At 40.3% G+C, this 13,524-nt stretch overlaps 1 protein-coding gene across 1 annotated transcript in view; it reads left to right on the forward strand.

The window, feature by feature from the left end:
* SLC1A7 (solute carrier family 1 member 7) overlaps positions 1 to 11,323 on the forward strand; it is a 63,945-nt gene extending 52,622 nt beyond the window's left edge. The window contains exons 8-11 of the mRNA XM_076338223.1: positions 1,127 to 1,321; positions 4,539 to 4,673; positions 8,863 to 8,962; positions 11,087 to 11,323. Of these exons, the coding sequence (XP_076194338.1) occupies positions 1,127 to 1,321; positions 4,539 to 4,673; positions 8,863 to 8,962; positions 11,087 to 11,323 (667 nt within the window). The remainder of the gene's footprint in view (positions 1 to 1,126; positions 1,322 to 4,538; positions 4,674 to 8,862; positions 8,963 to 11,086) is intronic.
* Positions 11,324 to 13,524: the final 2,201 nt, after the last annotated feature.

A 13,524-nucleotide genomic window follows, 5' to 3' on the forward strand; every position in this document is an offset into this window, starting at 1 on the left:
GCTAAGATTGAAGTGGCTCAGGTGGATCTGGACTGGCAACATAAAGGTGAATTATATATAGCTCAGTGGACCCATGACACCTCAGGCCATCAAGGAAGAGATGCAACATCCAGACGGACTTGTGATCAAGGAGTGGACTTGACCATGGATACTATTGCACAGGTTATCCATGAATGTGAAACATGCGCTGCAATCAAGCAAGCCAAGTGGTTAAAGCCTCTTTGGTATGGAGGATGATGGCTGAAATATAAATATGGGGAGGCCTGGCAGATTGATTATATCACACTCCCACAAACCCATCAAGGCAAGCACCACGTGCTTACAACTGTGGAAGCAACCACCAGATGGCTGGAAACATATCCCATGCCCCATGCCACTGCCCAGAACACTATCCTGGGCCTTGAAAAGCAAGTCCTATGGCGACATGGCATCCCAGAAAGAATTGAGTCAGACAACGGGACTCATTTCCGAAACAACCTCATAGACACCTGGGCCAAAGAGCACGGCATTGAGTGGGTATATCACATCCCCTATCATGCACCATCCCACCAGGGAGGGCGGGGTGAGTGAGCGGCTGTGTGGTACTTAGTTGCCAACTGGGGTTAAACCACAACAATAGCATTTCCTTACAGTGAGTTAAGAGTCTTTCTTGCTTTATACTTTTTCTTGGTTTATGGTTATTCTTGCTGCTTACAAATGGCTTTCTATTTCAGAAGGCTTGAAAGGAAACTTTTTAGAAACCATGAGCGCACAAGAGTTTTCAGAGATTTTACTAATAAGCTGCCACAGGGTGTTTCCCCTGTCTTGCATTTGAGTGTACAATACTGCCTCTGCAGGATTTCTATCCTTTTTCTGAAGAAAGAGGGAAAGAGAGAATGACATTTTTAATTTGGGGAAGCAAAATTTGCACTAACTCTAGCATTTATACATGTAACTGTCTTTATTCCCCTCAAGCAAAAGAGTGAGTTACAGGGCAAGTGAGTTACACCTGCATACCAAAGAATGAGAAGCAGTGCTCACACGGTTAGTGTAAAATTTATCCTACCTGGAGAAGGTTTGCTACAATTTGTTCTATTCCACAGAAATAAATATAATTCAACGTGTGCTTCTCTCTGCTGTTTTGCAGCTCAGCCACACTGCCTATCACTTTCAAGTGCTTGTTGGAGAATAACCATGTGGACAGGAGAATTGCGAGGTTTGTGCTGCCTGTGGGAGCCACCATCAACATGGATGGGACAGCACTCTACGAGGCGGTGGCTGCCATCTTTATTGCACAAGTAAACAACTATGAGCTGGACTTTGGGCAGATTATCACTATAAGGTATAAACTTCAAATTCCACATGCTGCAATTTGCTTGTCTTGTTGAGTCTGACACTCTTAGGATTCTTGTATGTAGCAATGTTCAGAACGAAACTCATCTTTGCTATTATCAAAGAATCCCTTCCTCATAGGATGGTTATCTTTAAGTAATGCAGAGATCAGGGACTGTGCAAAGGGAAATTATACTGGTACCATTCAATAGAAGCATGCGGACACCAGGAAATGTGTTTCTGCTTGAGGATAACTGTCTAATTTTTACTTTTAGGCAGCCTACTGATAGTTTACTAGGATTGGAACATTTTACTATTATTATTGGTGTTTAAAACACTATTTTAAATGTCAGAATTGTTTTCAACTTTAACTCTGGTTTGCACCTTTACGTGAGAGGAAAATGTTAAAAAAATCACAAAATGCAAACGCAAAAAGTCCTATAGCAGATAACAGGGAATAGTGTGTGTTAGGAAGCTCTTTGTCAAACCTTGGAGGAGTAGGGGAACAGGGAAGAAGGACAGATGCTACTATCAGGGCAGGTCTTCATGAAGATGTCATATCACTCAGATATTTTTTAAATGTCTTCTCTGCTGCTTGTTAAAGCAGAAAACTTCATAAACAGCCATGCTTTCAGTGGGTAGAGAGTGCTATAGTTGCATACTCCGTCCTTGAAAAGTCTGTAATGGACCCAAAAGACTAGAAGATCCAGCTGAACAATTACTGCCAGAATAACTCCAGTGGCTGCCAAAGAATGCCTCAGGGACCGAAACCTGCAGGTTTCCAGCAGGGAACAAATGATTAGAAAAACATTCCTCATAGTCAGAGCCTTGTGCAACATATTTGAGATCTGCTTACCTACCCACCCAGTGACCTCATCACTGCCCCGTTTACACTGCTGGGCCTTGCCCATCTTCTGCTGGACTTGAAAACCTTCTTGACAACAGGAGGAGAGTCCTGAAACTAACCCCAGATGACAGCTGAGGTTTGCTAATGGGCTTCTGGCACAATCTGGTTAGACTAGGAGCAGAAGAAATAAATTGTGCCCATATGAGCTCTTGCTTCAGGCTCTCGCTCTCTCTCTGAAAATTACTGGAATAACCCTGTGCTAAAATTTAGGTTTTGGTGATTTTGAATTTGGAGATGTTTTTAGAGTTTGGTCCAAAATATGGCCCAGTGCATGGGCAGACATTACATACACCTTGAAGTAGAGGGTGGTGATTTGAAAAATGATGGAGAAGGAGGGTGATAGTAAATGGAAAGAAGGCAAGTTCTAACTTTCTCTTAGCAGAACCCTATTTTCTCTCTTTATTTTCACTCCCCATGTTAAGTGCGAGTAAATAAGGACCAGAAAGAAGACAGTAGAAGGAAAATACAAATGAAGATTGAAAAATCCAAGAAAGGAAAAGAAATAAAAAGACTGACTTACAAAAGAAGGGGCTAAATAGGAAATCACAGTGGATTCAGTACCTTGAATATCTGAAGCCAAGTTCTAACTGTATTCTATGGGCCAAACCTGCCCCAGATCTTGATATTTTAGGATCTGGAGATTTGAAATTCAAATATCCCTGTGTGCCAGGATATTTCTGCCAGAGGGGAAAAAATGTTAGGAAAATTATCAGTGTACTTTGCTCATAATCTGTAAAATCCAGGTTGACAGTTTATGTCCATGTGATTATGCAAACCTAGATGTAGCAGAGAAAGAGAGTTAAGAACCTATTCCCATCAGCTGAGCATATTATAGGAAGAAACATCTACATTAAGGTAAAAATTCAGTGGAATAGCAGATGAGCTTGCCTGTACAATCTTAGTTAAACATTCCTATTTTTGCTCCCAATTAAGTCATGAGACTTTCTGGCCTGAACTGTCTTAGGAGGCAGAAGCAGTCCTAATCATCTAGCCAGTTTATAGCACTAACTGGAGAACCTTTTAATGTTCATTGTATTTATCTCTTACTCAGCATCTGAGCTTCTGTCTCTTCCTTTCTATCTATACTCTGCCTATTACAATGCTATTAGGATGCTATACAAGCTAACTCTTCCAAAATGTAGTTTTAAATCTTTCTCATTCCCCATCACACCCACATGCAAATGTATTTTTTTTATTGCAGGAAAGGGCTCTACTTATAAATACTGATGCTGCTCTACTGTACACTGTACAGCTGTGAGCAAGGTACTGGATATCTCTGTGTCTCAGTTTCCATATGGGTGAATACTGTTACCCTCATTTTCCGTCATAGGAGGTTGATGAGACTTAACTGGTTGCCAAAAGCTCTGAAATTCTGGATTGATGAATGCAGTGGATTATCAGTGTATATATTTATGTCATCCTTTTATAATTGTCAACATTCGTTTTTTGTCTTTCTGCTGGATGGCCTAGCTCTTGGAAGTGGCCAGATGGGCGGAAATGAATATATCCGGTCACTTTTGCTCCTGGAAAAAGGAATGAAATCCCTCCCCTAAAAATAGCATTATGAAAAAAACATTAAGCCTGCCAGGTCCACTCTTGCCCTGATCTCCCATTAATTTCTGCTTGCCTGGCTGAAAAAATGGTGTGAAGGTCAAGCAAAAATACTTTCCAGAAACTGAAGAGGTACAGTCACATTCACACTTGCTTCATATTTAGATCCAAGTATGCAAAGCCATGTGCTATGCAAGGACTTCACCCTTGGCCCAGCCTCTTTACCCTTGGCCTAGCCTCTTTGTGATGGATTGACATTAAAGGCCCTAGCCACAGCCAGCTGTGGATTTGCCTGGCACAGGAACTGCCAGTGATGACTCAGAGATGTCTGCTGGGAGCTCTGCTGCCAAGGGTGAAGCAGCGATGAGGAGTGCTGGCAGATTCGTGGTGTTGGTGCCACGTGTTGGTGCCGCACTGCGTGGTGCCATGAACAATGAGAAGCTATGAACAATGAGAAGCTGACATAACTCAGAGAAGCCCACAGCCTGGCTGCTGCCCTTTCTCTGCACTTGTGATATTAAGAGATAACAGAACTGCCCCACCAGCACCAAGGCTGCAAAGGTAGAGGGTGAGAATTTAGCACTGGGCAGACAGTTTGGCCTGTTCCTGCTCTCTGACCTGGCTTCTGTCCACAAAACACTGGCACTTCTGTGCAGTGGCTTGTGTAAGAAGGATTAGGGTTTAGGAAAGCTCCTTTAGAAACACAGTGTGGTTTCTTGCAGAGCAACCCATCACTGGTAAAGCTTATTCCTTTCTTTCTTTGTTAAAGTATCACAGCAACAGCTGCAAGCATAGGTGCTGCAGGTATCCCACAAGCTGGCCTGGTGACAATGGTCATTGTTCTGACCTCGGTTGGGCTCCCAACAGATGACATCACGTTGATTATTGCCGTCGACTGGGCACTGTAAGTAACATTAAGCTTCTGAGGTTTCCAGTATGGCAACATTGCTAAAAAGGCAAATGGTCTCCAGGGGTATAGTAATACAAATATACATAAAAGGCATGGGAAGTAATTATTTTGGTTGAAATGATGCTAATGTGGCCTCAGATTAAATACTCTGCCAAAGTGGGCATTATATTGAAAAAAGACATAGACAAATGAGAGAGAGTCTAGATGAGACTTGGACAATATGACCTACATGGAAAGGCTGAAGAAGTGGAGTTCATTTAGTCTAAAACGAAAGCAGGCTGAAAGAGGTCACCACAGCAGTTTCTGATATAGATGATTGTCCTGAAGAGGACAGTGATCAATTGTTCTTCACATTCACAGGGAGGGAGTATGAAGAAGTAGGCTAAAGTAACTGCCTTAAGTCAGGTCACAGGAAAACTTAAGAATGATTTTTATCTAGGAGGATAGTAAGGCAATGGAAGTGGCTGCACCTAGTCAGGTTGGAGGATGACCTTCATGAGAAGTTTTAAGGTCAGGCCAGACAAATGTCCTTCAGGTGCAACTCTGGCACCTTGTCTTGGACAAGGACAAGGGGCCGACATTCCTAGGAAACGTAGTTTGCCTGCACTCTGCTTATCAGCCCACTGACACTTCAAGGACATCATCTCAATGTAGTGAAGCACTCTGCAGAGAGGCATGAGCCAGTGCTAAAGCAGGCAAGTACTTCCACACCACAGATACCACTCTGCCTGAAATAGCCATGACAGTACAGTAATGGTTTGTGCTGTTTATAGCTACTACTACTGTAACTAGAACCGTGATATAGTCAACCTGAATGTAATACTTGCAATGCACTGCATTAGGACTAATAATGTCTTCCTTTTATCACGGATCCTGATACAATTCCACTCTTTCTGATTTCAGTGCTAAATAGGCAGCAGCAATTTGTAGCCCCCTGCATGGAGCCATGTTTTGCAAGCGCAGCCATTCCGTAGAGAGGTTATTTTGCTGCATCCCTAATTACTGAGGATTTAACAGCAAAGGCAGAGGCTAGAACTTAACACACTCAGAATAAAAGAGATTCGTGTCACCCATGAGAAGAGCCACTTTAAAAACTCATAAGGAGTGGATTATTTGAACTCTTAACTTTTATGTAAATGTCCATAAATCAATCAAACAATTTTGAATAGTCTAGGAAGATGAATCATAAAATACTGGTCCCTAGCTCATTAGCATTTCAATTAACTACATAACTAGCATGTGCATCCACAAGGAAACAGTCCAAATTATTTTTTATTTAATCTATATAAACTATATCTCCATTAATACAGTGGAGTTTCATTACCTCAAGGTTCTGGATAAAAATGTGTTACAAGTCCATTCTGTTATATATCCTATTTTATTTGACTTTAAGCCACTGATTTTTTGTACAAAGAATTGTGAGAAGAAATTATTTAATTTCCTGTTCAGTGTAATAGATAATGATGATGATGATGATGATGATTATGATTAGTAGTAGTAGTAGTAGTAGTAGTAGTGTTGTGTTGTGTTGTATGCATATTTTAAGACATTTTTATTTTAGGAATATCAGGAATATTCTTCTGTGAAGGATAAATAATATCTGCTGTGGGCACCTAAACTTGGGAATGGCAGTTCAGATTTTTATAAAGTAGTCTTTCTAATGCTAGTCACTGAAGGTCAATAGTTAGTGAAGCACAACAAAATCAAAGTATTTTAAGCTGTATTACAAAAGCCTTTTCCCTCTATATCGCTCCGTTTTCGCCCAACTCTTGCAACATCAACATTTCATTGTTTTTCCAGTAAGTCTTCCAGTGTATATGGGAATTATGCTTCTTTTTGTCTTACAAAACTTTTCAAAACAACAGACAAAAAACTTTTTCAGGCTATAGTTCCAGATGGTATTAAAAAGTGAGCAAGGAACAGAACCAATTTTCTGTCTTTTGCAGATGACCTTTCATACAAAAAGTATATTTCTGTATTTCGGCACTTGGTGGTTTCAAGAGCCTGCAGATGCAAAGTGTCAACATGGTTGACATGATGAATATTTTCAATATTAGTTTTGGAAGTACTGGAGTATGAAGAATGCTTAAAGAAGGCTGGTTAGATTATCTCACGAGACTGAAATATCCATTACAATGCACTGCAGGTGTTACAGCTCATTTAGGTAGCCATAACAAGTATGTCAACTCCATGCCTTTAGCTAGTGCCTAGAGACATAAAGAAGAAAATAAAAATGTTTCTCAGCTAATTTATTAAACTCAAGGTAAAAATTTTGCATCTTTAATTTTGCATCTTTACTAATATAATCTAAAGCTAAAATACCACTGCAACACCTGACTCACGTGTTTGCACTGAAAGAAATGCCACTAGCAGCAGGTTGGCCTCTTAGTGGAGAAATGTCAGTGGTGTGCAGTGTGGTTCTACTCATGCATAGTGCAGACTACTCCTTACACACAGAAACATGGAATAGAACTGGTCAAACAACGTGCCAGGCAATACATTTTCTTAAGGGTTTCAGTATGGTGCACTGTTTCCTCAGAAACATTCTGTCTTCAGAAGAGATGCTAATCAGAGCCCAAAAGGGAGTGCAAACTCTGAGCTCTGCTCATACAGCTTCTTCTCTGCCACAGCTGACTCTTTGCACAATCCAAAATTAACAACTCAGGATATCTTTTCAAGAATCAAAATTTGATGATCAACCAAGGAAAAAAAAGTCTATGTGTAACAGGAACATCTATCAATATGTGCTGTAACAGTATTTTTCCCTGCTTAACATATTCTTGTGGGAATTTTCCTCAAGGCAAAACCCAAAATCAGAACAGCAGGAATTAGAAAAAAGTGTAGGACTGGATCCTGGAGTCAACAAGCACATCTAGCTGTAGGCTGTGCAATATTATTGCTGAAGTGACTTGCAATTGCATGTACGATTTGAGTAACTGCACACACAAATAACATTTCATGCAGGAACTTTCAGGCTAATTAGGCAAGGAACTGCATAAACATTTGCATGCACAGAGTACATGCCTAAAATATCTGAAAAAAATCAGCACACAGTTTCAATTCTTTTCTATATTAAGACACAGGATCAGAAATCTGGGTAGTGTTGATATTGGACCGTCACTGACTTTAATAAGCCAAACATATGGAGATTTCTGAACCTCCATTTTATAACCCACACTTATAAATTAAGTTACCAATATGACACAGTTTTCAGATGTGTATGTTTTTCTTGGAAAAGACATGATATATTTCAGACTTAAAAGCAATATCGTCTATTTGAAATCTTGTCAATTTTAACTAATAGATTCCAAGCTGTTTCAAGTGTAACACTTGTCTATGACAACCACTTACTTTTGTGTATTTACAGTCTGTATTTTAATAGATTTATTTTTTATACAGTGGGTAGAAGGTGTAAACAGGGAAGAAATGATCCCATAAATGAATAAATGAAAAATAGCGAAACTGTATAGTACTGTCAAGCATACAAATTTAAATTGGAAAAGATGGTAACTGAAAATGAAGAATCTTCAAGAGCCACTGCTAGCCATAACAACCATAGCTTTTTCAGAAATGAACATGATTTAAATATGGTCAGTGCCTGCTTAGTTTGTGAGTGTAGTTATTTAGCAATCTGAGCAATTTTGATTGTATTCTGCACATTCTACCAATTCATCTACCAATTCTGTCTATTCAATAATCTTTTTAACTAGCACTTTGGTTGCTGAGATTAGGACCTTGATAAGTAATACAAGGTACTGGTTGTACTGGCTGCCCGCAACTTTTATTGAATTAAGACATTTGCAGCACCAGCCTCCAAATCAGGCCATAATACTGGACCTTAACGTAAAAACTCAGACATAAATGCAATCTTGATCTGCTGTGTTAAACCTTTTTAGTGCTGAATCAGCTTGCGTGTATAGGGAGGCATAGCTGCTCTAGTTAGCTCAGTTACAAATTAAAGTATACGGCAGCACAGGGCACTGAGCTCTGAAAAGGCTAGAAAACCCAACTGAGCAGCTCAGTAACTAGTGGCTGTCCTGTGCCAAACTCCTTACTACCATTTCTAAACTTGTTAGCTCATAAAAACAGCCAAACTGGCCTTCGGCTATAATTACTGCGGTGATGAAGGTATAGGCATGTACCCAAAGAGCCCACAACTTACCATTACTATTTCATTTTCCAGAGACAGGTTTAGAACCATGATCAATGTCCTGGGAGACGCGCTGGCTGCTGGGATCATGGCCCACATCTGCCGGAAGGAGTTCATCAGGGACGGTGATGAGGTAACAACGCCATGAGCCAGGGTGTGCCAGCGTGTGCCGTATTACGGCAGAGAACCTGCGAGCTCTCAGCCTCCCACATTTGTTTCATCTAGTTTATAAAAGGTGTTTCAGAGAGAGGACAGAATTGGGCAATGTGCTGCTTAGCCAGATGGGGTGGAGGGGTCCTTTTCCATGAGGTCATGCAAAAAGCCACTCAAGTTCAAAGCTTGCTAGCCAGCTGTGTCTGGCACACTGGGGCTGGGAGCAGGAGAAGCAGCTACACTGTCCTGCAAATGCACAAGATGCTGGAACTGTGAGTCTCACACTCAGTACCCAAGTCCTGACTGGCCAGTAAGTCATCTTTCTTCTAAAAATGTGACCAGCAACAGAGCAGGGTGACAAATGTCCTTGAGTATTTGTGTGTAGGGGGAGGTAAAGGTATCTATGAGTGTGTATATGCATAATCAATAAGCTCACAACAAAAGCAACTACCCTGGGTGTTTCAAGCCTCTGTGTTAGCATAATCTGAAGCCACCATTGCAATAATTTCGTTTCTGGACTAGCACAAGCACATTGCTCCATTCTTGACTTCATTCTCAGGCATCTTCATGCCTTCTACATTTAATACAAGTCCCTCCTTACATCTTTGTTTTTTCTTCTCTATATCTTATTCCATACACCACACATACCTCTGTATTCTGCCCCTGCCTCCCTCCAATCCTATGCTTTTTTTCTTTCCTCCTTGGCATGCATCATTCAGTCTTTCCTTTTACCAGAAACTCTTTCTCATGCTCTTCCTTCAAATCCTTGACAAAGCAGATTCCTAATTCCACGAGCCCATCATGCTTGGAGGTGCTAATCTCCAACCATTTCACCTCATGGCAGACTCTCACTACCTTTCTTCCACAAAGACAGAGTAGTTCATGCAGAAAAGTTTATTCATCAGGACTGATTTTCACAAGGCATGTTTCATTTCTGTGCATCATTTGTAGTATTCTACAAAGAACAACAGTATTAATAGCAAAGCTTTATTTCTATTATTATTTCTCCCATTTTACAGGCAGTCTTTCTGGTAAATCCCATTCTCATGCCTTCCTGCAACATGCATTTAAAATTCCTGCTCTTTCAAGTTTTACATAGAAAGACAGGCCTTATCCTCTGAGGTACATAGCACCTGCAGTAATTACTGATGACAGGATTAGGCCTGAATATATGGGCTACACATACAGCTAGCTACGAAAAACCTAAACATACAACCGAATGGTAAAGTATGTCATCCGTTACAAAGCCAGAAGTGTAGTCTGAGTTCCTGCATAACACAGGCCTCCTGACATTTCATTGCTGTATTTAGAACTCAGTCAGAACTCAAGAAGAGATGTTTCAAGAATATAAAATCCCTCCTGAGGGATTATTTAGTCATCCGTGATGAGATTTTTCTTTGCATCGTGCTCTGTAATTGTATTAAAATATACCATTAGTCTGCCATATGTTTTGGCTGCGTAATTTGTGGAGTTAGTAATGTATACCCAAAGGCCAAATTTTCTCAGCAGCAAGCCCACCTCTTTTCTCTGCCAGTATTTACGTCTTATTTTCCCCATCAGAACTTCTGGTTTGATTTAAAGGACACTTCAATGATTTAACTTATGAATCAGTCAATAAAATCCTCTATTTCTTTTGAAATAGTGCAAACTGAAAAGACAGGTGTTAGTTTATTGGGTTAGAAGAAAGGCAGAAGACAACAAATAGTTACTGGTCTATGTAATTGCACTCAAGAGCAAGCGCTGCCCAAAGCTCAGCATACTGGTCATTGAGAGTCTGTATCTTTCGAACTTAGCCCTGAAATTCTAGTCTTTATTTACCCTACTTATATCGCTTTACTGATGCAAGCAGTTATTACTGTGGGTATAAGTTAAATTAGAGTTGTGACAGAATTTGCATTTTTACATGCTTAGAGACACCTTCACTTTATCCAGATGGTGCAAAGATGGCTTAGTGTATATGAGAAACAGGTCCTGGAAGTCTATGGAGGCCCTAGATAATCCTGGTGAAGGTAAAGCAGACCACAGGCTTTCAAAGTAAAAATTCCTTTCCTGTTGTATACAGCACACAGTGGCAGTATTCCAAATCTTAATGCTTCTCACATAGGTGCCATTGATCTGTGAAACTAAGCCTATTAACATCCATCAGATTGTGGCTTACCAGAGAAATGGCTGTGTGAAGACCATGAATGAATCTCGTGGACCAGAAACAGTGAAAGGGTTTCAGCACCACATACCCGTACAAGTGGAGCAAGAAGAAAGTCCAGTGGAGAATCACACTAAGAAATCCAACAGTAAAGACCACTGCACTATTGAAATAAATGAACTAGAAACAAATGTGTAACTGCTACACTCAGTGGTATCTCATACCCCAGTGACCTGATACCCAATCTCTACCTCACAGCTGGAAGAGGGACTCTTTGCCTTGAACAGGAAAATGTGGAATTATCGCCACCCTGCTCGTAGTGGAGCTAGGAGACCAGCTGTGAACGTCAGGAAAGGCACACAGCTTGCAAGAGACATGGGCTTCTTTAGGTGGAAGATTTTCATACTGAAAAACTAACTAATGGACGACTACTGTTTTATTCTGCACTCATTTGACTCCAATATAGTATTTGACACTCCTTTGGCTTCTTTTTTTTTAAGTTTTTTTTATTTGACCCTTTTTGATTTTCTAACCAAAGCCTTTTTTTGTGAATCTCAGTAATTATGAACACTGTATTTATGTAGATTTTTTGCTATGTGAAAATGTTTCACCAAAACTGCTAAAGATACTAATTTTGTCTAATATTCACTAAATATAGAGTTTGTGCTTAGTTTTAGAACAGCAGTAAGAAAATCACACTGATTTCCTGATCTCAAGGGGTTACATATATTACTAAATAACACTTCAAGCAGAGGTGAAGCAAAGCATGCGTTTTTGCAAGAAAGCACATCAAAGTAATTCTGATGGGCAGCCTTCAGACACAGGCATTCAAGTGTGATACATAACACAAAGAATTCCTAGGTCACTGCAGAGCACAGTTTGCCTTCCAAGTGCCAGATTTATTAACCTTTTTTTAACCTAACTCTTCAGTAGAGTCAGTACCATGCACATGCAGTGGCAGAGGCGATGTGAGCCCTAATCCATAAGCACTGGTGCTAATGTGTCCTCTCCTGTAATCTGTAGGTTTTTCTACTGTAAATATGTATAAACCCTAAGCTCAAGCTTGTGAACCATACACTTCATCCTAAGGGCAGACTGAACACAAACTGGAACCTGATGATGCTGAGTAATATTGGGGTTTTCTGAGGAGTTTGCTGTGGAAACTGGCCCGTTATTTCTCATAATTCAGTGGTTGATCTACATTGACAGTTACTCCCTTTCCACTATCTACTGACTCTTTCAGTTACAATAAAATCTGCGGAGTATGTTTCCAATGTTTGTGATAGAGAACATTTTTAATAAACCTGCCATTTAAAAATGGGTTGTCTGTGCACTTTTACTATTAGTGTCTTCTTATTTCTCTGCCAAAATGGAGAGTGGAAGTGAGGAGACCTTTTGAAAAGTTGGGATTCAATCCAGAGATTACATACTAGTTCATACCAATACACTTGACATATTATATTTAGCTATTTGTGGCATATCAGTTTCAGATAACATGTGCCTGGTATTATAATATGCTCCTCTCATCTGTAGAGAAAAAATAACCCAGTCAAAAAGAACAATTTCTGACTCACCAGAGCCAGAAGTGCTTCATACACATGATGGATGGTTTTCCTGGGATGTGCATATTCACCTCTTCTTTGAGGGCTCCTGTTCAGACTATTTCTTTTGTTATGCACTATTTAGTTGCCTCAGAGGGCTGTAGTATAGGTAGTTTAAATATCAAATGGTAAAGCCAGAAAGAACAAACATACATCTTATTTGCCTATAATTCCTCAGAAATTATGTATTAATTTGAAAATACATACAGTTGGTAACTATTTTCCTGATTTGATCCTAGAGTGAGAACAACAAACACAGAACACAAAGAATAGGGAAGAGCTGAAATTATTCAGAACAATTTGCTCCTGAACAAGTCCTGTAATGGACCTGCTCTACAGAGTGCCATTAAAATGAGTGATTTGGGAGAGCTGAGGCTGGTCTGTTCCTCTCTGAATGGGCTGACAAACACAGCATCTGATACTTTCATCTCAGCAGCACTGGCAGCTCCAGGAGGTCCCCTTCATCCTTCCCCAGCTGTCCATTCCTCCCTGCACTTCCTCCCCTCCTCTCCCAGCTGTACAGACCCAATTATTTATGAGGCCAGACAAAGAATCAGATGAGAAGTATTTTTAATTCAAACCAGTTCCCATATGTTTTTAGCACAATCCTAACAAACAGTTGTGTCAACACAAGTGAGGGGGTGACACAGGGACAAGAACAAGCAGCCAGGAATGAAACAGCCTAAGCGCATGTGGAGAGGGCAGGACCTCTGCATGCTGATTTTGCCAGCAAAGAGAATGTAACATAAAGTTTCAACTTCACACAGTCAATTACAGCTATGTGAAGTGACAGTAAAA

The sequence above is a fragment of the Aptenodytes patagonicus genome, chromosome 5 (genome assembly GCF_965638725.1).
Source record: "Aptenodytes patagonicus chromosome 5, bAptPat1.pri.cur, whole genome shotgun sequence".
Taxonomy (NCBI): Eukaryota; Metazoa; Chordata; class Aves; order Sphenisciformes; family Spheniscidae; genus Aptenodytes; species Aptenodytes patagonicus.